Source organism: Nomascus leucogenys, chromosome 14, assembly GCF_006542625.1.
Source record: "Nomascus leucogenys isolate Asia chromosome 14, Asia_NLE_v1, whole genome shotgun sequence".
Lineage (NCBI taxonomy): Eukaryota > Metazoa > Chordata > Mammalia > Primates > Hylobatidae > Nomascus > Nomascus leucogenys.
Genome location: NC_044394.1, coordinates 85,938,735 through 85,964,397, shown reverse-complemented (window position 1 = coordinate 85,964,397; position 25,663 = coordinate 85,938,735). Strand labels below are relative to the sequence as shown.

At 46.4% G+C, this 25,663-nt stretch overlaps 1 protein-coding gene across 1 annotated transcript in view; it reads left to right on the top strand.

The window, feature by feature from the left end:
- Positions 1-25,663, top strand: part of RPTOR (regulatory associated protein of MTOR complex 1) — a 412,605-nt gene that overhangs the window by 202,485 nt on the left and 184,457 nt on the right. Inside the window, exon 6 of the mRNA XM_030827216.1 lies at positions 1,072-1,247. Coding sequence (XP_030683076.1) covers positions 1,072-1,247 — 176 coding nt within the window. The remainder of the gene's footprint in view (positions 1-1,071; positions 1,248-25,663) is intronic.

Genomic DNA, 25,663 nt, shown 5'->3' with positions numbered 1-25,663 from the left:
AAATGGCAATGTAGGTAGCCAGGGAAAGGAATCACAGTCTCAGTGCTAGAATAATTGTCCTTGGTGGTATAAGGATCCTGTTTTGTTGAATGCTGTGGTTTTTTGGTAAAACAGGAACCCACCTGGTTATCCATGGCAGGGTATAGCAAACTCATGTATCAGACAGTCCTGTCATTTTTTAAACCTTTGAATGTAATGCATTATTTAAAAAGAAGGAAGAGTTACACTTTCAATTAGATTTCATTTGGTAAAAAGTGAAATTTTCTGTGCATTTTAGTAGTAAACAACAATTCACTTAGTGCCTTTCTTCCTCAGATGGCACTGTGATATCAGCTTCACATATGATACTTTTATATGACCGAAGTCTCATTGAAATAAATACCAACCGGCATTATTATCCCTACTTTAAAGAGAGATTAAGTTTTGAATTTAAAAAACACCTCAGCTTTCTCCCTGATTACAAAATTAATGCACATTGTTTGTAGAACATTTAGAGAAATCCGATGAAGATGGGAGGAAATAAAATCCCCCTAATCCCCCACTCGGGGATGAGTGCTCGCTCTGTTTTTCAGTCTCTTTTGATGAGCCGCTTTAGTCAGCCCACTCAAACTCACATTTTGTGGTTTAACTTTGTGTTGGTGATGGAGTTCACATCATATGACCTGAACGTCTTCCCATGTCATTAAACACAACAAAATAAGGTTAGGATAGATTAAAGATTGAACGTTTAAAATAAACCATAAGACACATGAAAGACCTGGTGGACACTGATACAATCCTAGAGTAAGTAGGGGCCTGCAAAGGGGAAAACTGGGAAGAAAACAGAGTTGACAGAGACACAACCAGGCTGTGCCGTCAGAAGGGCCTTGGGAATGAGATGGCCAGGTTTCCAGGCTTACAGTCTGCCTCCGGAGACAGTTCAGCAGTGACGCCTCTCTCCCAAGGACTTTCCAGTGAAAACTCACCTTCTGAGTTGATTTATTCTTTCCTTCTGTGTTACAGCTCCAGCTTACTCTTTGGTTGTGACCAGCAGCTAAATCACTCTCTTTTCCCGAATGTTCTGCCCTTCAGGTAGCTGCAATCAACCCAAATCACCCTCTTGCTCAGATGCCTTTGCCTCCGTCGATGAAAAACTGCATCCAGCTGGCAGCCTGCGAGGCCACTGAGCTGCTGCCCATGATCCCCGACCTCCCGGCTGACCTGTTCACCTCCTGCCTCACCACCCCCATCAAGATCGCCCTGCGCTGGTGAGTGGCCCCTGCTGTGCCCCTGGGACCCACTGACGTGGGCTCTCCCGCAGGGACCCCAACCCATGTGGGCCCCAGGCATTCACCTGGTCCCAGGAGCTCACGTGACAGACATGAGTGTCCCCGTCTTCTTTTTGTGTCATTCGGGATTCCAGGTGGAGGCTTGGGTTCTACTCTTTGAGAGCTCAAGATCCCTTCTTCCTTCTGATCTGTTCGTGGGCAGCTCACTGCTTCGCAATTTCCAAGAACACCCTCTCCTTATCGTTGTTCGCTGTGGAGGTGTCTTAGTACCAGGATTGGTCATACTGGAAACTGGACTTTCTTTCAGGGGAAGAAAAGGCTGTTATGAAAAAGGAAGTCATTTAATTCCTTGCTTGAGTTGAAGCGTAATCTTTCCATTTATTTTTAGCAATGAAAAAAGAGCCATGATTTTTCTATCTCCATCCTTTTTAAGTTATAGCCATCGGAAACATAACTGAAGAAATATGTGTGATATTGCAAGATGGTAGAAGCCGCATTTCAGCCCCGACATCACCAGCAGAACGCACAATGGGATATGTGTGTTTCCTGCCTCCAAATCCAATATTCTCCCCTCGACCATCTTGCCAGTCTTTAATATCTACTTTCCCATTTTATGTTTTGTTGAAAAGCTTATATGTCGTGGCTGTTACCGGCTAGTAGATAAATACCTCTCCCTTGAGGTGCCGTGTGAATGGTGCAGCTGTGCAGCAGACACTGTGCTGTCGGCCGAGGACACTCTTGAGGCTTCTGTCAAGATGGCCTAACACTCTAGACAGTCTCCTGCCTTCTCACCCACAGCCCTGGGTGGACACGGGGAGCACAGCAAAGTAAGAGCCCCTAGGGACACCCAGGGAGGGGCCAGCGGGGCAGGGCAGCCTGAGGGTGGCCTGAGCCGCTGGGGGAGGAAAACTCGGCCTTCCTGCTCTGCCCCTGCAGCCAAGTCCAAACTGATCCCAGACCCCCCGGCTGGGGGTTCATGATGTTGGGGTGACTGCAGTGCAGCCCTCACATTAACTGTCCCTAGCCCTCCCCCGCAAACTTGAGGGCTACAGGTTTCCACTCAGGAAGAGACCTCCTTTTAGTGTTACTCATCCCAGAATAGTTGGAGATGAAGGGAAGAGGGCTGGGCGTGGTAGCTCACACCTGTAATCCTAGCACTTTAGGAGGCTGAGGCAGGAGGATCCCTTGAGCGCAGGAGTTTGAGGCCAGCCTGGGCAACATAGGGAGACCTTGTCTCTAAAAAGAAAATAGAAAAATAGCAAGGGCAGTGGCACACGCCTGTAACCGTAATGCTTTGGGAAGGTGAGGCAGGCAGATTGCTTGAGGCCAGGAGTTCGAGACTAGCCTGGCCAACAGGCAAAACCCTGTCTCTACTAAAAATACAAAAAAAATTAGCTGGGTGTGGTAGCACATGCCTGTATTCCCAGCCACTTAGGAGGCTGAGGTGCTAGAATTGCTGGAACCTGGGAGGCAGAGGTTGCAGTGAGCCAAGATTGTGCCACTGTACTCCAGCCTGGGTGACAGAGCGAGACCCTGTCTCAAAAAAAAAAAGAAAAAAAGAGGGGAGAGGAGCTGTTTGGAGTGGGCAGCAGAGGGGGATCTGCAGTGTCTCTGCTGTCCAGCCAGTACCCACACCTTACCTGGCTGATGCAGACTCAGCCTGAAAGAGCCACTGTCCTCTGTACCCTGCGGAGCAGAGCTCACTTGGCAAAACTAGACACCTGAGTAGCACAGCCACTACACAGAGAGAAAGCTGAACCAGGGTTATTGTAAAACAAGTGTAATACATACAATCAAAGAAACAAAGGAAGGCACTTGTAACAAAATGTAAGAAGAATGCTACGGTTTGAATGTCTTCCCCCAAATGTATGTGCTGGAAACTTAATCCCCCACCCAACAGCATTGGGAGGTGATTGCATCATGAGGGCTCTGCCCTCACATTTAGGTTAATGTCACTGTCACAGGGGTAGGTTAGTTATTGTGAGAGCAGGTCGTGATAAAAGCAAGCTCAGCCCCTTGGATTATCTTGCCCTTCCACTTTCCTCCATGGGATGGCACAGCAAGAAGGTCCTTGCGACATGCCACTCTTTGACCTTGGACCTCCCAGAACTGTAAGAAAGAAGTGTCTTTACTTACATGAAGAGAAGCTGCTTGAAAAGTCCAAGAATACAGTTAAGTAGGAGGAATAAGTTACAGTATTCCATAGTAGAGTAGGGAGATTACGGTTAACAGAAATAATTTATTGGATATTTCAAAATAGCTTGGAGAGAAGAATTGTAATGGCCCCAACACCAAAGATAGAAGGTGGAGTGAGATGGTGGAATAGAAGGCTCCACCAGTCTTCCCGCAGCAAGGACACCAATGGAACAACTATCAGCATGTACAGAAAAGCTCCTTCATACGACCAAAAATTAGGTGAGCGCTCATAGTACCTGGTTTAGCTTCATGTTGCTGAAAGGCACTGAGAGATAGAAAAAACAGTCTTGAAAAGGTAAGTGTTTGAGGTGATGGATAAGTTAGATAGATCCCAGTTACCCTGATTTGATCATTATGCATTGTATGCATGGATCAAAATATCACATGGACCCCCAAAATAGGTACAACTATCATACATCAATTTAAAGAATACAAAAAAAATTTCGTTATAAATTACTCAGTCTGTTGTAGTCTGTTATAGCAACACAAAACAGACAGACAGATAGACAAGAAAAAGTACTATAAATGAAGAACCAAGCAGAAATAGTCATAGGCGCACTGTAAGGTTTGAAATAAAGAACACAGTAGACAGGACCCGTAGCAGGAGAGACACTGCCGGAGCCAAGTGAATGGCCTGGAAGACTACAGTGGGGGCTCACAGGAGGCCATGGGAAAGGATGGAGATGGGAAACAGAAAAGCCAGGAGATGCAGAGGAGGGAAATAGAGGCCCCAGCAGGCAGACTGGAGGCATCCCGTGTTGAGAGAACAAGAATATGGCAGAGATGAAAGTACCTGAAGATCTCAGAAATGCACTCCCCAAAATCGGGAAAGCTGGAAGCCCTCCAATTGAGAGGGCTTGTGCCAACCAGAAATTAATGGGAGACCTCCGACATCAGCACATCCAGTGAGGCGGAAGACCCTCACGAGGGCACCTTCCCTGATGCCACATTGTTTCTGAGCTGCTCTGCATCCTTGTTTGCTCTGTGCTGTCGAAGTCCTTTCTGAATGCAGATCTCTTTTCACGCACCAGTTTATGAGGCACACGTTACAGTGCGCCTACCTCTATTTCTGCTTGTTTCTCCTTTCATATTACTTTTTCTTGTTAGTCTTAGTCTGTTTTGTGTTGCTGTAACAGAATACAACAGACTGGGTAATTTAAAATGAAATTTTTTTGTATTCTTTAAATTGATATATCATAGTTATCCATATTTGGGGGGTCCATGCAATATTTTGATATACGATGCATTAATGATCAAATTGGGGTAACTGGGATATCCATCACCTGAAACATTTATCTTTTCTTATTAAGACTGCTGAAGAGACAGTCATTTGGGGCCGCTATTTCTCTTCTCTGCATCTCCTGGCTTTTCTGTTTCTCACCTCTGTCCTTTCCCATGGCCTCCTGTGCGCCCCTCATTGTAGTCTTCCAGGACATTCTAGGGCTTCGGCAGCCTCTCTGCTTTGAGTGTTCTTTTTAACTCTCTGTTCTGTATGTCTGATCCCTGTCCAAAGAGGCTTATGAGTGCCCATTTCACGTTACCCCAGGAAGAGATTGGTCCACCTGACTCAGGAGTTCATCCATTCATTGCTCAAAAACTAATTTATTCAGTCCCAACTGTGTATATAATAAGACCCATGCTAACCACTATAGGAGATCCAAAGAAGCATATTGCCCTCAACAAATGTCTCCTCTGGTTGAGGAGATAAGATATGGCTTGAAAATTCATGATTTCAATGGGTGGTTCATGCAAGACGAAAACCTGAACCCTTCAAGGCAATGTGTGATCAAAGACCAAGTGACCTTGTGGCACCAAGGGCTGTTGTGTTCCCAGAGGACAGAGAACCATGGCTAAGGGCCACAGGATTTGAGAAAGCTGCTTGGAGGAGGTGGAACCTGAGAGGAAGGTTTCGCCAGGAGTGCGGTTGAGCTCAGAGAGTGGGCTGAAGTCCAAGTCCATTGTGGGTTGCTTTGAATGCTGCCCAGAGGACCTTGACTTCTCCTGGGACTCTGGCACAAGAGAGCCCCTGAAGGTGTTTGGGTAGAAAAATGACTTCATCAGAACTGTGCTTCAGAAAGGATCCAAGTGATGACAGGGAGACCTTGGTGATCATTAGGCCATTATCATATCAGTGCGGTCTTGAGCTGGTAAAAGATTAGGGCAGAAAGATAGAAAATCACCCAGGGGCCTGTAGGCTGGAGCTTCCATAGACGCACAGTGGACACTGCCATGGAACAGGCCTCATTTCCACCCATTTTCCCGTCTCCCACTCCTGGTTTCCTGCAGGACTGCTTCAGTGCCTCCTGACTCCAGAATCAACACCGCGCCAGCTCTGCCTTTAGACTCTGCCCAGAGGCTCTGGGCTGGATCCTATATTTGGTGTGACCCTCTGGGGCATTTTTGCAAGTTTTCAGGCAGATGGGTGGGGGAGCAGTGAAGAAAGGAGGAAATAAGACAAAGCACAAGGGGAACCGGAAATGACATCGCTACCTTCCTGTGCCTTCCCTGCCGCCCCACTCCAGCTACCTATCACCAAACCCAGTGCACTTCATTGAGTTGACGGGTTTCTCTCAGGCAGTTTGTTCTTCTGCCATGAGTGGGAAGGACTTGGCTTCCCTCTGTGCACAGCTGTGCGCTCCCAAAGACGCCTGGGCCAGATGTGGCAGTGTGACCTGTAGTCCCGGCTACTCGGAAAGCTGAGGCAGGAGGATCACTTGAGCCCAGAAGTTTGAGACCAGCCCTGGGAACACAGGGAAAGCCCATCTGTAAAAAAATAAAATAAAATAGAATAAAGAAGCATACTTTCACACTGAGGGCTGCTGGCCTCGTTATTTCTAAAATGGGTGTCTGTCCTCTGATTAGGGAATGTGCTTTCTCTCTACCAAGGCATGATGCGTCATCCCAGTAGCCCCTGAAATCCTTGTAGGAGTTAGGACGTAGTCAGATTTTTAAAAGTAAGCATTTAGTAGGAAGTGCAGTGAAAAACAAACTGATACAGTTACCATAAGAGGGACTTTGAAATCAATATGCCACAGTGGCAGACAGTGATCATCGGATAACCACTGCCTGGAACAATTGAGCGGTGTCTCAGGTGGCAGCTCTTTTACAATAAACTGCTTTCTGCCATATTGAAGTGCTGAAGTTAGGTTGAACATGACATTTTGCTGGGTGTCTGTAGCCTGTGAGTGGTAATGGACTATATTCATTAAAGAATTATCAAGTGAAATGTGTAGTTTTGTGTGAGCTAAGTTAAAAACCACCAGGGTTTTTTTCTTTTTTTTAATGGAAGAGTGAGATAGTTTGTCAGACAGTAATTACGTATGTTTTTAGGGTTATAGTTTTATTTTTTCATTTTGAAAAGTCAATTTATTTTCTAACGAAAAATGAAAGATACATTCTTTTCAGAAAATTACTAAAAAGTTAAAAGTAGAAAAAAATCATCCAAGATTTTACCATCTAAGGACAACTAGTGTTCACTTTTTGATGTATTGCCTGTTGGTCATTTTTCTGTGCATGTACATTTTGCACTGATGTAAGTGGACAGAATTTACGATTTCATATCCTTAACCCTTAGCATTATACCAGAGTTCCCTGCCCTAGATCGTTAGAGACTCTTAGTAAGTATCATTTTATATTTCACTGTGTTGAAGTTCCATGTTTTATTTCGCCAGAGCCTAGGGCTTTAGGATTTAGACGTCAGGAGTATGAGGGTGGGAAGGTTCAGCATGGCACTCCGACGGGAGTTGGCAGACCTGGTTCTGTGAAGGGGCAGACGCACTTGGGTTAGGCTTTTCGGGCCAGACAGTCCCAAGTCTGCTGTTGCAGCACAAAAGAGGCACAGGCAATATATAAAACAAATGAGCATGGCTGTGTTCCAGTCAAGCTTGCTTTTTTCTTTTTTTTTTTTTGAGACCGAGTCTCACTGTTGCCCAGGCTGGAGTGCAGTGGCATGATCTCGGCTCACTGCAACCTCCATCTCCTCGGTTCAAGTGATTCTCCTGCCTCAGCCTCCCAAGTAGCTGGGACTACAGGTGCCCACCACCATGCCTGGCTAATTTTTGTATTTTTAGTAGAGATGAGATTTTACCATGTTGGCCAGGCTGGTGTCAAACTCCTGACCTCAGGTGATTCACCCGCCTCAGCCTTCCAAAGTGCTGAGATTAGAGGCACGAGCCACCGCACCCGGCCTCAGTCAAGCTTTCTTTAAGAAAACAGGCAGTTGGCCAGATTTGGCCCAGGAGCTATAGCTTGGCACTTGCTGCTCCAGAAAAGGGAACTAGGATTGGGCTGCAGATGACGGCTGTGCGTGTCTGCCGGTCTGCAGGTGACCTGGAGAAGGGCAATGCTCAGGAAGGTGGATTCCCTCCCTCCCTCCCTTTACTATGCAAATAAGAGAAATGGTTTCTAAGCACGCTGCCCTCATTATGCTGGCACAGCTGCTACAGAATGCGGTGCGCTGGGTCAATGGCCTACAGCTTTGCTTCGTTTGGACAAAATGTGTACATGTGTATTTGGTGGCAAGCGTATTTATGAATCTTATTTGATGAGGAACTTGTTGTTGGAAGACATTGTTCTGTAATTTTTCATTTTTGCCTCAGTCTTTTTCATTTTCAGAAACTGATTTCAATAATTCCAAAATGAGCAATGACATTACTTTCCATATAAATGATTATCTTACTCACCATATACATCAATACACTGTAAGAATCCAAAATATATTTTTTCCCTTGGCTGTTTTCTACTTCTTTGATTGAGTGGCATAATACCATTTTAGATTTATTACGGGTCTGTTTGTATACTACTGAAAATTATAACCCAGTGGGACTTAATTTGCTGTGGGACTTGCTATAAAACAGATTGATGTCTATTGCACTGTGCTGCATGCACTAGTATTGTCTATTAATGAAAATGATAAACATTATTTTGGATTGAATAGAGGTCAAAAAACTTATTTCCTTTCTTTCAATTAAGTTGAAGGATTTCCAGGAGTATAAATGTTAATGATAGAGCATTAACGTGTATTTGTCAGCGTGGAAAGTTTCGCTTCCGCATTGCCCACAGGAGACGGAAGATGCATGGGTCTCCTGGCGCACAGGTGGGGTGGAGGCTCAGCGTGGCTCTGTCTGGCCAGGCTAAGTGGTTTGCAGTGCCTGTCTCATTTTAGACATTTGCTGTGACATTTGCTTCTTATTTTTTCTTGATGACTCAACCAAGAATCATTCAGAATTACCTTTAGAAACATAAATTCTTGTGGTTTTGATGATAGAGTTAACCATTTGTTCTCCACGGAGTCTTCTAAAATACATCTGCTTTGCCAGAGAACACACTTTCTTCTGCCCGTTCAGTGCTCTCGGGTCTTTTGCCGCTTCCTTTCAACAACAGTCCGATGACCTTGTTTTCCTGCATATGTGTGAAGGGAGAGGAGCTCACTGGTCCTCCCAGAGGGTGAAGTAACCGGGACACCTTACTGAATAAAATGCTCTTTTGTAGTATCCCACTCTGTATCTTAGACCTTAGTCGTAGGCAAGTATAATTTGGAATTCGCGTCTGGAGAAACGGCTTTTATGATGTGGAGCCTTTCACAGTAGAGCCTCAGTATCATGGATCTCACACAGTCCCCGCGGCGGCTTCCAGGCCGTTTCCAGAGGAAAATATTTTTTCTCCCCAAACTAGACAGTGTTCTCTTCACTGTTCCAGTGTCTTGACATACACTCAATTAAGATGAATATCATAATGTATTGTAATAGAGCTCCCTTTTAAAAAGATGACATGTAAAAACCATCTGATGGATGTGGTAAGAAAGGGAATTGAAGCAGACGGAGGGGCATGGGCTGCTGACTCCCCGGCTGAACCCCGTCCTCGGGTGCCACAGGAAAGAGTGAGATTGATGGATCCTGGAGGGAGCCCATTCAGCAGCAAAGCTGGAGACCTTGCTGGTCCCTTGAGATGGCTGGGTCCCCACTGGGGGTTGGGGTGAGGGGTGAGGCCGGAGGAGACAGTGGAGCTGGCGAGGGCCCCAGGGTGCAGGCGAGGCTGAGGGCGCTTGGATCTCCTCCCATTGCCCTTAATATGCACGGCCTGCTGTGCTGTGTCTGGGGCTCAGAAAGATGGAAAATAAGAGGAAAGAAAGAGTTTGTCCCACCGCCCTTGTGAAAAGAGAAGTCATCCAATAATAAATAAAAGTGATAAAAGACAATTGGAAATATGAAGAAGAAACAGTAAGAAAGACCAGTTGGAAGCATTAAGTATAAAAAACATAATTGGTGAAATAATTGAAGAGATGGATTGAAAAGCAACATTATGGATAGAGCCAAGAATAAAGCAGGAAGCTGGGAAGTTTGAGGAGTTCCCATCAAAGGCACGGAGCTAGAAGGAAGGGAGAAAAGTGAGAGGCAGAGACAAAGTTTAAATATCTAGGAAAGAACATTTTCTTCTCTCTAAAAAAGGTAGAAAAGGAGAGAAGACAGGCTTAGTAAATAGAAAGTGTGAGATACGATGGCTAAAATGTTTTGAAATAAAGTTGTAACTGTAAATGAATTGAATTCACCTCTCAAAGGGCCATGATTCTTATGTTGGTTAAAATCATGATACAGCAGTCTCTTGTCCATGAGACACAAATTTAAAGCAAAACATTTAAGCCTGGGCAAAACAGCAAGACCCTGTCTCTACTAAAAATTTAAAAATTAGCTGGACATGGTGGCTTATGCCTGTGGTCTCAGCTCCTTGGGAGGCTGAGGCAGGAAGATCACTTGAGCCCAGGAGTTCAAGGCTGCAGTGAGCTGTGATTGTGCCACCGCACTCCAGCCTGGGTGACAGGGTAAGACCCAGTCTCTAAAAAAATAAATAAATAAAAAATAAGAACCTGTATTTCAAAGGTTGGAAATCAAAGGATGAAAAAGAGAAATAGGAGCTAAAAGAAAGCTGGGGTGGCCAGTCCCAATATGACTCAAAGCAGAAGCTGAGATAAATTATTGAAAGGGGCAAAGAAAAATGTTGTATTGTGGTAAAAGGAACAGGAAAGCAGGAAGGTATATACTGATGATGACTGTGTGCACCTGACAACATGGCCGTGAACTAGGTAAGATGGGAGCTGAAGTATTGATGGAAGCAGATGAATGAGAAGTGTGCTTAGATACAGAGACACCAAGTACAGACAAAGGAAGCAACGTAAATACGACTTTGGTCACCGAATTAATTAGCCAGACCTCACAGAGGCACACAGGACCATACATCCAACAGGGAATGTGGACATATGTGGACCATTCACAAAAATAAATTATGCGCCTGACTACAAAGAAAGCTTTACTAATCCGGAAGAATCAGCATCGTGTAAACTCCATGGCAGACCACACGCAATGAAGCTGGAAGTCGGTAACGAAAGGACAGCTTTAACAAAAGTCTGAAAACTAAAATCTTAAAATCCTTGGATTAAAGAGGAAACACTTTAAAACTGATAAAATACAGCCAAATGTTAGTAATAGCACATTTCCTGTTTGTGGGGTGTATGTAGCCAAAGCAGGCAAGGATTTAATACGTTTAGTCAGAAAACAAAGATTAAAAAAACAAGAAAAATTAAATGTTCGCCTTAAAGAGCCAGGGGAAAAATGCAATAAACAGATGAAAAACAAAATGAAGAGAGCGAATCTGAAAGATACAGGCAGCCCTACGCTGCCCATCGCATCTCTGCATCCAGAGGTCTCTGCTTCATTTCCCAGGAGTCCGGCCAGTGCGGGAAGGGGCGTCCAGGGCCTCTGAACACTCTTCTCACAGATTTTCATCTGGGCACTTGCTCTCAGTTCTTCCTTTCAGAGAGCCGGTTGTCTCAGTTCTTGAAACTTGCTGACAGCAGGCTTTGGGAGGTGAGTGCTTCATTTTGACTTTGCACCATCCAGGTCAAAGGCTTCACTTCTCTCACCTCTGCTGAGCCACTTACACTTGTCCAACTGTTTCTTACATTTGGTTGACATTTTACAATTACAGGGATAACAGTAGCTAGCATTTGTGGAGCGTCACTGAAGCCATTCCACTAATGAACTCATCTAACACCACACGCCTGTGAGGTGTGGACTGGTGTTAGTGCTGCTTTCAGGATGGGGAAGTTCAGGTTGCTTGGAGAGTAGCTGGTGGAGCCAGGATTCAAAGCTGGGTGCCCAGGCCCCTGAACCGACAGCCTCACCTGTGTTGTTCCACCTCTCTCTCTCATGGCCAGCGTCTCTCATTTGCCATGATTTCCTTGCTGGGGCTCTCCGTCCTTGTCCTGTTATTTTCTCTCGTTGTGGAGGAAGTTGAGATCACTATCATCTATAGTCTGTCATGTCTAAATAGAGGTTACCATGACTTAACGTGGTAAAGGCTACATCAGAGCTCTTCCGCAAACCAGCCTTGTGGAGAGACTGGAGACGTCTTCCCTTCAAAGCTGGGAATAAGGCAAAGATTCTCTCTCGCACTAAAACAGTATTACAATTCCTGACCCCCAGTAAGACAACTCCATAACCAGCAGAAGGAATGTGAACATTTGTAATTATCTGTTTACAGTAAGGATCATCTAACATAGTTCACTGATTCTAGCATGTACTTTTAAAATTTTTTTTAAGACGTCATCTTGCTCTGTCACCCAGGCTGGAGTGCAGTGGTGTGAATATGGCCCACCATAGTCTCAACTTCTCGGGCTCAAGCAATCCCCCCCACCTCAGCCCCCCAGGTAACTGGGACTACAGGTGTATGCCACCATTCTGACTAATTTTTGTATCTTTTGTAGAGACTGTGTGTCACCATGTCGCCCAGGCTGGTCTCGAACTCCTGAGCTCAATAGATCCTCCCACCTCAGCCTTACAAAGTGCTGGAATTACAAGTGTGAGGTACCACGTCTGGTCCTTTTTTAAGAAACAGAGACAGGGTCTCTCACTTTTACTTAGGTGGGAGTGCAGTGACACAGTCATAGCTCACTGCATCCTTGAACTCCTGGGCTCAAGTGATCCTCCTGCTTTAGCCTCCCAAAGTGCTGGAATTCCAGGCATGAGCCACCACGCCTGATCCCAGCATGTGCGTTTTCACACTTAACATATCTGAGGTCCAGAAGCATCTTACAATAAGTAACATATCCGTTTAGTTGGCAGTTCTTTTCCTTTGTTAGTAGTGTATAGAAATGCTTGCAAAGGTCCACCTAGGGGTGTGCACTATACCCTTTCTTACTGCTGTTTGAAAGCTCACTGTCACTAGGGAAAGAAACAAGCACCATTACTGAACTAGGTGTTCATGTACCAGCAATAATTGATCTCAAAATTTAATGCCATTTATAGTTTTTAATTAAAAAAACTCTCAAATGTATGGTCTAACTTTTTCTTTAAGTCCAGAAAAAAGAATACATTAAACCCTAAGTAAGTAGAAGAAAAGAAATAAAGAGAAGAGCAAAAATAAACAGAAATCGACCCAAAAGTTTGTGAAAATTCATGAAACTAGTGGATAGTTTTTAAAAGGTTCATTAAAATTGTCAAAACTTTTTCTAGAGTGCTCAAGAAAAATAGAAGGAAGATACAAATGACTTTCATCAGAAATGAAAGAGGGCACATCCTTACTGATCCTACAGATGTTAAAAGGAGAATAAGGGGCCAGGTGCGGGGGCTCATGCCTGTAATCCAGCACTTTAGGAGGCCGAGGCAGGTGGATCGCTTGAGCCCAGAAGTTCAAGACCAGCCTGGGCAACATAGCAAAACCCTATCTCTACAAAATATAAAAATTACTCGTGCATGGAGGCACACGCTTGTAGTCCTGAGCTGGGAGGCATCGAGGCTGCAGTGAGCAGTGCAGTGATCACATCACTACGGTCCAGCATAGACCACAGAGTGAGACCCTGTCTCCAAAAACGAAAATTATAAATAAATAAAAGGAGAATAAGGGAATCATTTTAATCACGAAGGACCATATGCCAGAAAATTCTTCATCTTAGATGCAATGGATAAATTCTGTGAAAGACACAAGTTATCAAATCTAACAGAAGAAGAAAAAGAAAATTTGGATAGGATATATCTGTTAAGTAAATTAAATTTGTGGTTAACAACCATACGAAGACAACCCCACACCCAGATATCTTTACTAGTGAATTTTACCAAACCTGCAAGACTGAACAGAGCAGACAGACAACCTTTGTGAAATTTTTAAATATCTGCTGACCATATTAAGTTGCTGTCTCAAGGCGTGGTGTAATTAGTAATGGCAAAAGCTAAGAAAATGTTTACAAAGTTACTGCCTAACTGTTGACTAATTTGACCAAATTTTGTGCACCTGGGGCCTTTTAAAAATCAGCTTATTTCCCTAAGAAAAAGTGTTACTTGAATTTTTTTATGATTTTATTTTATTTTATTATTTTTGAGACGGAGTCTTGCTCTGTCGCCAGGCTGGAGTGCAGTGGCGCCATCTCGGCTCACTGCAACCTCTCAGTCCCTGGTTCAAGTGATTCTCCTGCCTCAGCCTTCTGAGTAGCTGGGATTACAGGCACGTGCCACCACACCTGGCTAATTTTTTGTATTTTTAGTAGAGATGGGGTTTCACCATGTTAGCCAGGATGGTCTCGATTTCCTGACCTCATGATCCTCCCATCTCGGCCTCCCAAAGTGCTGGGATTACAGGCATGAGCCACCACGTCTGACCACGTGAATTTTTTTTTAAGAGCAGCTTGCCTTTATATTTTTGGTTCACCTTGGGACTTATCTTCTAGTCATTTACTGTTGGCTCACATTTCCTCTTCTCCCATGTCTGTCTAACAGGAGAACCATGGAGTGCATGATCTCACTTGGGGTCTCAGTAGGCCGCTTAGTGAGTCCCAAAGACTTTTGTGAGAGTTTGAATGCATCCGTGTGTAATGTATGTGGAGGACTCAAGGGTAGCAAGTATACACAGAGTATCCTTTTAACATAAAAGGAGCATTCAGAAAAGAATTAAGACTATGCAGTTCATATTTGGGCTCCTATAGCTACTGAGTTATTCATGTAATCCTCGGAAATCAGCCTGGGTGAAATACTGCACGGGAAAGAGTGCTCAGCCCCTGGCCTCACTCCTGCCTGTCCCAGGCCTCCTCACTGTCCGTGTCTAATGGGAAGAAAGTCATTTGTTGTCTCCTGTTTGATGTCATCATCACTGTGTTCCAAATTAGCTTCAGTACTTGTTTGAAATCATACCTACTGAACGACTGACTTATATCACTATCACACGATGACCTGTTAACTGCTTATTTGCTTCTCTGTATCTTCTTATTAAACTTCTGGGCATTTTAGTGGTAGTTTGGCTTCCTGTTTGATTTATGTGCCTCAGCATACTCATGCCTCCATATTTAATCGGTGACGTTAGGTCACATTGCATGCAAAAACTGTCAGTGCATTCAGCTCCATATTTAATAGCAGGCATTCATGACCCTTTTGTAAATAAAAAAGCGATCATTTGATTTGTGCTAAACTGGGCAGTATATTGCAGAAGCCGTTTTCATCCTCATTTTACTTGTGCTGAGATCAAATCAATAATGCCTCTTGATGGCATCATTGTTGGAACACCAGAACTGTGCTGTCACGTAGACCTGTACGGAGGGTGGCATGTGTCCCACGCCAGAGCCATGCCATCATGTAGGCCTGTGTGGAGGGTGGCATGGTGTCCCACGCCAGAACCAAGCTGGCAAGTAGACCCATAAGGATGGTGGCATGGTGTTGCCAGCCTTGTTGTAAAATGGTGTGAATTAATCCAGGAGACGTTAGCCTCTTCTTTGGTTTCTCGTTATTTGTACTGCTGAGTAAATGTTGTATATGTATATTCAGTACACAGAAGAATTTAAACTGGATTCAGAAGCCATTTCAGTGCACCCTGAGACTGGGCATTAAACCTCGCTTTAAGTGCTGTCAACACAGTCACTGGGAACAGCCCGAGTGCTGCTTATTTGCAGGTTGAAAGGACTGTGTGGAGTAAGAACTTCTGAGTTCCCGTCCTGTCCCAGGTAGCTGGTAAACACCTAAGTCATGAAGGTTATGAGGCACAGTCCCTAAGCACCAGGAAAAGAGGGTCTCCAGGGAGAGGTGCTCCCTCTCATCAGTGCTCTTCTTGGAGACAGAGGAGAGAGTAGGGACGCTCCTTCTGCTTGCCTTGGAGGCAGAGGCGGCATCACTGCTGTTGGGGTGTCCTCGTATCACCCCCTGTGATGAGTGAAATTTCACCAGCGAGAGGAAGTGGAGAAAGGCATTGTGAGGCACTCACCCTGACCTGCTCAGAGGCCTGAACGCATCTCGGCAGCAGCCCCGTGTGGCATCTGAGGGAAGGATGGTGGCCAGGACACGAGAGGGAGGGCGGGATCCATGACCACGAAGCTCGGGCTGGGATTTCTGTTGGCAGCACCTTCTTTGTGGTAGGTGCTGTGCAGCTGCAGGGCTGGCCTGGCCTGCGAGCCAGTCACACGGGGGTCTCCACCCTTGTCTCAGCCCACTAGTGCTGCTGCACAGGCCTCTGAAACTGGATAATTTATAAAGAACAGAGTTATTTCTCCCGGTTCTGGAGGCTGGAAGTCCCAGGTCAAGGCACTGGTGGGTTTGGCGTCTGGTGAGGGCTGTTCTCTGCGTTCGAGGTGGCGTCTTTTCCCATGTCCTCCTGGGAGGACTGCTACATCCTCACATAGCAGAAGGCAGAAGGCAGAAGGCAGCAGAGGCTACGTTCCGCCAGCACCCCCGCCTTAAATAAGGTTGCTAAAATCCCACTCAGGACAGCAGAGCCTTGGGATGTAACCATCATCTAAATCCCCGCCTCTTAGCATTGTCACTTTGGGTCCTCAGATCCGACAGGAATTTTAGGAGGGACATGCCTTCACAGTGTAGCAGCCTTCTGGGAAATGAAAGCCTGTTTGAGAAGACGTGTTCGTAGCTCAGCAGCAGCGTGGTCCGAGCTCTCCTGAGGAAGGTGTCCAGGGCGTTTGGGGACACAGAGGAGCAAATTTCATCCAGCAGGGACAGCTCACTGTGTGGGTGAGGCTTAGAACTGGGCATGGTGGTGGCTGTCAGATGGACATGCAGGTTCAGGATCCAGGTATGTCTGTCACCTACCATTTTTAACAGAGGACAACAATATCATCAGTTGTGAATACATCTTCTCTGTTACTGTTCAAGAAGCCATGCTGTTTGCATTCTCTAAGAGGAAAAACGCACTGCTGGTAGCGCCTTCGACCTGCGATTCCCACTTACCCGCCTCAAACGCTTCGTCTCTTCACTTTTGCTGTCTGCAAGATCCCCACCTTCCAATCCACAAATGTTTGTACTCAAATTTCCCCATCAGAACCAGCAATAAAGCACAGAAAGCAGCTGACCTAAATCCAGCGACCTCTTTCCTTAAATCGTGCGTCTTCCCCTTAAACGGAGTGTCTGGTTTGCGTTGCGGTCGCCACTCGGCTTCTCCCAGCATACAGCGTGTGCTGCCTCTCCCGGCCCGGGGCAGCCCCCTGCCTTCCTGCTATTCCAGCAGCTCTCCCAGAACCATCGAGATAATCGCTGACTGTCACTCCAGCAGCTCTCCTAGAACCATCAAGGCGATCACTGCCTTCCGAGCTGTCAGCCTCACTGGCCTGTTCCTAATCTTTGCCCCTGAAGAGTCCGCTGCAGAGCCGAAGCAAGGGACACCCCCTCCAGCACCTCCTTCCCCGCCCTGGGGTCTGCGGCTGCCTCTCTGAAGCTCCCACTCTCTGGCCAGCTTCTCTTCCTGCAGTTGGACGTTATGTTCTCCCACGGCTGTGTTCTTGGTCCTCTTCTCGACGTACTTCTGCCTGTGAGAAACTGCAGCTCATCCAGTGATCACTATCCTGACCCCTCTGAGATAATCCCTCCTTCCTCACACTCTCCCTCTGCCAGCGCTTTCCTCGTCATATACACCTGCATAAACTTTTCATGCATGAAACAAAAGGTCCACCCCAGCAAGAGGGCACTCCCACCGCCTGCTGGCCCTCCTGGGTCTCCCTGCCTAGTTCTTTCTCTCCAGGTGCAGTTAAGCTTCAGGATGGAAGTGGGTACCTCCCAAGCCTTTCTGCCCTTCCTGTCCAGCCCTCAACATTGTCATCAGGTCTTCTCAACCTGGAACGCCCCCTCTCCCTCCCAGCCCCAGGTGTTTACCCTGGTTGTTTGTGTTTCTTGTTTTTCTGTGTAATGGAAGGAAGGTATCACCTGAGGGGCCTTAGGAATGACACAGGAAACCCTGCTGCCTCCATTCGGACTTGGGTGGGGTGGGGGTGGGGGCAGCATCCTGCTGCCTCTATTCAGACTTGGGTGGGGTGGGGGTGGGTGGAGGCCAGCTGGCATCTCCCAGGAGTTCTGAACCCTCGTGTCCCTCAGCCAGCCACTGCCACGCCTAGCTCCAGGCCTCGTCCCCCATATGGAGGAAGCTGTTGCTGCTGGATCTGACTTGCCCCTCTTCTCGCTCGGGCACCCCAGCTGGAGCGTAGCGAGGCAGTCACAGCTCACTGCAGCCTCGACCTCCTAGGCTCAAGTGATCCTCCCACCTCAGCCTCCCTGGTAACTGGGACTGTAGGTGCACACCACCATGCCTGGCTAATTTTTCACATTTTTTGTAGAAATGGGGTCTTATTATATTGGCCAGGCTGGTCTTGAACTTCTGGCCTCAAGCAGTCCTCCAACTGCAGCCTCCCAAAGTGCTGGGGTTACAGGCCTGACACTAATTTCTGCACATAGAGGTGTGGAGGCACCTCAGGTATCAGAGCAGTGAATGAGTGCCTGGACCACACAGGCCAGAGTCGAAATCTTTTCACCTGCCTTAATCTGCCACTGTTTGGCTGCTTTTAAAAAATAAATGTACATCTTTGTCTTGGATTGTCTTCCTTAATATCTCATCCAAAAACTCAATACTAGCAATTTTTCTGAAGACCTCGTTGTTTTGGGCAGCCCTTAGACCTTCCTGTCGTTTGACCCGAGTGGTGCTGGGTTGACCCCAGTCCAGCAGGGACCACCAGTGCTGTCCCCAACATGACTGGTTCCCCCTGTCCCTCCACCCACATGCCTGGACCCCCTTCCTCTCCCCCCACATGCCCTGTTCCCCTTCCCCTCCCCCCCACATGCCTGGTCCCCCACCCCCACCCTCCCCGCCCTTGCCTGGTCCTCAGTGCCTCCCTGAGGGGCAGCTGCCCCCATTCTCCTGTGGCGGCTTCACCAGCCACATGGCTCATCCAGTGGCTTGGACCTTGTCTCATTCACTAAAGCATCAGCTCTAGCACTGTGAGGTCATTATTGAGTTTGTGAGCAAAAGTCTTCTTAAGGAACAGACTAATGTGTATTTAATTTTCATTATGTACCAGGTACATATTAAGACTTTTTGTTTCTTTTAATCTCAGTCATTCCTGTTTTATAGTTCCATTATCCTCATCGTGTAAGTGAAAGGTAAGTGATGGCAGCCGGACATCAAGGTGTGGACTCGCCCGAGGCTGTGCAGGGGCAGGGCCAAGGCTACGATTTGAACTGGGGTTTTCTGACCTGAGAGCTCTGCTCTTCATTACCTTCTGCCTCCTCCTCCTCACCACTTAAGTGGCTTCATGCATGCAGGGCTTTTCAAATCAGATTTTCGCAAACAGCCGTGTGTCTGCAGGTGGAATGCGCTGGCACTGGGTTATTGAGAGGCACAGTTCCTGGGTCTCTCCCACCGGAGAAAGCAGTGCGTGTGGCTGAGCCAGTGACACAGGGCCGCCCAGGAGCAGCACCACCACTCTTGGGACAGGCGGGCAGGCGCTGTTGATGGCCCTGGACATTGTTGCTTCACCTGCAGTTTGTCACCAAAGCCCCGAGGGACTGTGGTAGAGACACAGCTAGTGGGGATTTTTCTGTTCCCACAGAGACTCTGCAGATGCACAGTGTACTGCAGTTGCAGCTAAATCACACTCTGGTAAATAGCGCCTCTGGCAGTGGGTTTTAATATCCACGTTGGTTGTTGAAGCAGTATATTCTGGGGGTGCCTGGGAAGACAGTCATTTAAAATGTCTCTGCTTTTTATAGGTCAGTTTTTCTTCTTCTTTCTCACTCCCTTGCCAATTGTTGGACTTGAAGTTTGTTGGAAAGGCCCTTCCTTTATTTTGATTTGTGCCTGTGCTTTGCTCCAAGGCAGGCCACTGGGGGCATTTTTTACACTGAGGACTTGGTTGGAACCATTAACCGATGCCTGGCTGGTCTGTTTGTTTACAAGGCAGCCCCGCAGCCTTGTTCTGAGCTGGCGGGCTCCTAGATGTTATTTGGATTTGCTTCCTCTGGCACCAGGCCCTCCTCCAGGCAGGCGCTTGGGCAGGCTGGTGGGACTGATGGGTAGCCTTGCTGGGGACGTGTAGTCACCGTGGCACTGCCAGCAAACTGTTCTTTCTGGAAGAGGAACGCTTGGTGCCTGGTTGTGTTCACTGTGTTCTGTTGTGCAACAGAGCTCCCTCAGACGTCGACCGCTTCTGATTCCCTCCAGACAGCTCCCGGTGGACACGCAGGGCTATGTGGCCTGCCCCAGGGGGCATGGTGCTGAATCCTGACAAAGGCCCTCTTCTCGGGCTGTCAGAAAGGATGAGGCTGAGTCAGGCTTTAATGGAAACCATCACTACCTATTTTTCTATTTCTTTGTTGAAAGAAGCACTGATCATTGTGTTCATTAGAAACACCTCAAGTTTTTAAAAGGCTCCTCTCCTGTTGGTGTGACTTGAGGGCGCTGTGACATCCTGAGAAAGCGGGGACTCTGGGAGTCTGGACGTCAGCTGGTCCCTTCTCCACCCCCCTTAAGTTCTCTGTTATCGACAGCGCCCATGCGATGATGATGCTCACGCTCCCGTGTGACACACACGGCATGGGAGCTGCATGGGAGAGTACTTTGGAAGTGGAACCCGCAATGTAATGTAAGCCGTTGAGTATGAATTGTATCATATTTCACAATCCACAGAGTATTCTCCCATATGGTGTCACATTTGCTCTTGCTAATAACCCAGGACTCGTCAAAGCAGATGTAGCGCATAAAACATCACTGTGTTACTGATGAGGTACCAGATGCTCTGCGTGCGGCCGTCCGGGGTGGACAGCTTCATTTATAGCAGAGCCTAACAGTAGCCTGGATCTTCTGTTCCCAAATCCTGTATTCTTTTCTATTCCATGCTGCCTGCCTTCACCAACGTGAGCTGAAGTTATTACATGTTATCACTTTACTTGATGCCATGCCGTACTTTACATGAGAACCAGCTTCCCGTTGGGGACTTTACAGAGCTTTCAGCAGGGACAGAACGGGGGCGGCCCCTGGGAAGCTGTGTAAAGTAGCATTTGCAGTTCCACATCCTGCAGTGTTTCCTGAGGACTCACTGTTTGCAGGGGACCATAAGATGCCACAGAGAAATCAAGGAGGCTGCAGACACAGTGTCTGTCCTCAAGTCATTCGTCATTCCCTTTCTCTGCCCCTCTGCCGTGGAAGGTTTTCAAGTTGCTTGCTTTAAAATGCAGCTTTCCAGCTTCTCGGCCTTTTGGCTAAGATCAAGTGTAAAATGCAGCTTTCCTCCACGGGCCCCGCCTGTGTGTAGTTGTGCTCTAGCAGAGTCTCTGCACCTTCCTCCCTCGGGCTCCTGGGCCTGTGTCTGTCCATCCTCCGCTGTCTTGCTGTCTGCATCCTCATGGTGTAAGTCTGGCCCCTCAGCCACCCCACAAGCCTGGCCCGGGGCCAGGCTTCCAGCTGCTGCTTCAACCCAAAGGTGGAACACCTGTTTCCTGCAGAGGAGAAGATGGGAAAGCCATTTCTGCAGGGCTTTTACTCCCACTTTCTTCTTGTTTTCAGCCATTTTCTCTGTGCTGTTTTTCTCCTTTCTTCCTGAGACTTTCCCCTTTGTCTTGTTCTTAGTCTTCTTTCTTTCTCTTTTGAACAGGTAGCGGTCTTGCTGTGTTGCCCAGGATGGTCTCAAACTCCTGGCCTCAAGCGATCCTCTCGCCTCGGCTTTCCAAAGTACTGGGACTGCAGGTGTCAGCCCCATTCCCAGCCAGTCTTCTCTTTTCTTTACTTTGAGTTTAGGCTTCTTGAGTTGTTTTCTTCTTCTCAGATGCTTCAAGGGGTAGTTGAGAATGTTGAAAATACTAAAGTGCAGCAGAAGCAAGGAGGCAGAGCCAGCCCTGGTTCCCACCGAAGATCAAATTTGTTTTTAGCTCAGAAATACTGGCTTATGCCTAACCCATCAAGGGTGCAGCATTGTTGGGCATAGGATGAAAAATGCAGCCCCCATGTTTGGCTCTCAAACCACATGACCCAGAAATACCCATCATTGTAAGAACCCCAGAGGGAGCCTTTGCTATCTTTTAATTTATTGCACAAATAATATTATAATAGTAAACAATGAAAAGGAAGAAATGAAAGAAAAATTACCCAGAATCCACTGTTTTTGCTATTCCATATTCTTCATACATTTGTCCATATATGCACATAATTTTACTTACTTGGAATTATATATTTTGTATTGTTTTTAAATTTGAAGATCACTTATTTTATATTGCTACTGATATTTTCAAATTTAGTATTTCATCACATAGACAGTATTACTTAATCATTTCCCTCTTATAAAATTATAGTGCTTGCAAGGAGTTTTTTCCTGTTCATCTTTGCAGTACATAGAACCTTTCCTTAGCTGGCCATGGTAGCACGCGGCTGTAGTCTCAGCTACGTGGAAAGCTGAGATGGGAGGGTCACTTGAGCCCAAGAGTTTAAAGTTATGATGAGCTATGATTGTGCCACTGTACTCTAGCCTGGGCAACATAGCAAGACCCTATCTCTTAAAAAGCAAAGAACAACTCCAGTCAAAGCAATAGAGTGAGATCCTATCTCTTAAAAGAAAAAAAAAATAATATTTTCTTATTTTGGACTATTCCTTAGAATATATTTCTGGGAATAAGATCAGTAGGTCAAAGTATATAGCTCTTGATATATTTTGCCAAACTTCCTTTTTTTTTTGAGATGGACTCTCACTCTGTCTTCCCAGGCTGGAGTGCAGTGGTGTGATCTCAGCTCACTGCAAGCTCTGCCTCCCGGGTTCAAGCGATTCTCCTGCCTCAGACTCCCGAGTAGCTGGGACTATAGGCGTGCACCACAACGCCCAGCTAATTTTTGTATTTTTAGTAGAGATGGGGTTTCACCATGCTGGCCGGGCTGGTCTTGAACTCCTGACCTCGTGATCCGCCCGCCTCGGCCTCCCAAAATGCTGGGATTACAGGTGTGAGTCACTGTGCCTGGCCCTGCCAAACTTCTTTACTAAAAGTTTGCTCTAATTACACGGCCCCAAATCACACATATATGAAAGTGTCATTTTCAACACAACATTATTTTCAGAGAGAAAATGTTCCTTACTTTGCATATTGCAGGGGAAAGACTGTATCCTGTAGGTCCTGTACATGACTGCAAGAAAGGACCAGTATTACAAGGCCAGAGACAGAGAAGGCCCCACAGTGATTGCTGGACCAAATCTTTTTGGTGAACCCAACTGCTGAGTTATTGATTAGAAAGTGAAGGGGGAGGCCGGGCATGGTGGCTCACGCCTGTAATCCCAGCATTTTGGGAGGCCGAGGTGGGCAGATCACCTGAGGTCAGGAGTTCAAGACCATCCTGACCAACATGGCGAAACCCTGTCTCTACTAAAAATACAAAAATTAGCTGGGCGTGGTGGTGCACGCCTGTAATCCCATCTACTGGGGAGGCTGAGGCAGGAGAATCGCTTGAACCAGGGAGTCGGAGGTTGCAGTGAGCCAAGATCGCATCATTGCACTCCAGCCTTGGCAACAGAGCAAGACTCTCCAAAAAAAAGAAGAAAGGAAAAGAAAATGAAGGGGGAGCGGAGGCCAGTGTGGGAGGAAGAAACCGGTCATTTGGATAGTAAAGATCACCTGGTTTCATGTTATTTCCAAATTTACTGATAATTTTAAATATGTGGTTGAAAACTATTAAAAACTTGAATATTCAAGCAGGACTAGAGAAAGTGTCTCTCATTCCAGCCGTCCTGCTGTGTGTGAAGTGGTATCTCACTGTTCTGCTTTGCATCTCCCTAATGACTAATGACGTTAGGCATCTTTTTATGGGCTTATTGGCCTTTTTTTGTTTGTTTTTTTGAGATGGAGTCCTTTGAGGTAGGAAAGTTTTTTGTTTTGGTAAAGGCCATCTTATCTGTTTTGTTGTTGCTGTTACCTGTACTTTTAGTGTCATGTTTAAGAAACCATTGCTTAATCCAAGGTTATGAAGTTTGACATCTACACTGACTTCCAGCACTTTTATAGTTTTAGCTATTACATTTAGGCCTTTGGTCCATTTTGAGTTAATTTTTGTAAATGGTGTGATGAAGTCTTAAATAAGCATAGCTTGGACTTTTGGATCTATTTTTAACTTTGAGAATGTCTTCTGCAGGAATGACAGAAATAGATGTATTGCTGGAGTGACTTTGGAATTGTGTAAAGAAAAGGTGAATGCCAGAGGCTGAAGAGGGAAGGAGCTCTTTGCCTAGCAGGGTTCTGTGTAGGGAGCATCCGTGGCTGGGGTTAGTTAAAATGTTATTTCATTATGCAGTTTATCAAATTGGGAAAAGACAAAACCCAAGGGCATTTGTGTCTACTCCATACCATAAAAGTTTGCCATTTTAGTCTGATGATCATATAACAACTCTGAAAAATACTGTTTTTCGTTGATGAATCAGATTACCAACATTACTTTAAAATCACACCGAATCACTCTTTCTGTGCCACAAGATGCTAGGACCAGTGACTTCTCTGATCTTGGGAGCAGCTATTAGGAGCCTGATGTTAATGACAGATAAAAATTGATGTCAGATAGAAAATTAACCTCCTTCAGGGTATGTGAAACTGCTTCCCCTAATCCTATGTTCATCCTTAGTAAACCGAATGCAGTCCAGGAGCTCTGAAGAAGGAAAATCATCAGCTGTTTATCTGCTTGGACCCTTTGGAACAGTCATTTTCCCATCTCATTTGAAAGTAGCAGTTAGAAAAATCACAAAGAAATAGTCTTTCTAAAGTTTTCCTTCCATTTTAATTCTGTTGTGTTTTTCTTCATCACATTTTCCACACACTTCATGTGATTAAAGAATGGTCATTCTGCGTTTTGAGGGGCCCAGGCAGGAGGATCACTTGAGACTAGGAGTTTGAGACCAGCCTGGGCAACATAGCAACACCCAGTCTGTGCCAAACTTTCTTCAAAAAATTAGCCTGGTGTGATGGTGCACCTGCGGTCCCAGCTACTCGGGAGAAGGAGGCAGGAGGATGACTACAGCCCGGGAGTTCATCACTGCCGTGAGCTGAAATCATGCCACTGCACTCCAGCCCACACGGCAGAGTGGAGCAAGACCTGGTCTCTTAAAAGAATAAAATATTGATTGAGGATCAGGACAGTAAAATCAGGAGACCTCAGAGAAAGAACAACTGTCGTGACACCTCATGTGCGGTGTCTGTGGCCGCGGCGCCTGCGACTGCATTTTGCTCTTGGTTGTCTTGGAGGGAACCCGTGGTGCCTGCGACTGCGTTTTGCTCTTGGTTGTCTTGGAGGGAACCTGTGGCGCCTGCGACTACGTTTTGCTCTTCGTTTTCTTGGAGGGAACCCGTGGCGCCTGCAAGTGCGTTTTGCTCTTGGTTTTCTTGGAACCAAACATCTGTGTGCTGGTGTGGACTGGACATTGCCAAGTGTTTGGACCATATCTTTGTGGCTTAGCACAAAACCAAGACATACAGTTTGTACCTGTCATAGTCACTGAAGAAGCCGTGCTGTTAATTGATACAGAAACACAGCCATGGGCTGAGATGCACCTTCTGAGCCCATGGCTGTCCTCAGCCTCATCACAGACCCCATGCTGAATAGTCCTGCAGGACTAGGCGTGAGGGCTTGCGCTCATGTGTGCTTCCGTAAGCTGGCTTTCCATTCGGTGATATAAACTTCTGCCTATAAAAACACCAAAACCATCCATAAGGTAAATGAAAATATGTCCCAGGACACTCTCACTGTCCTCCCATTGTCTGGTGTCTTGTTGAGGGCCCTGGCCAGGTCAACAGGCAACTGTTTTGTCCTGGGAAAGTGGGCGCCTCCGTGGCTTTCTGGGAGAACTGAAGAGAGAGACTTGCGGCCGGCGAGGAACTCCTTGGCTCAAGCAGCATGTGGATTTCCTCATGCTTCTGCCGTGCCTACGTGCACTGACG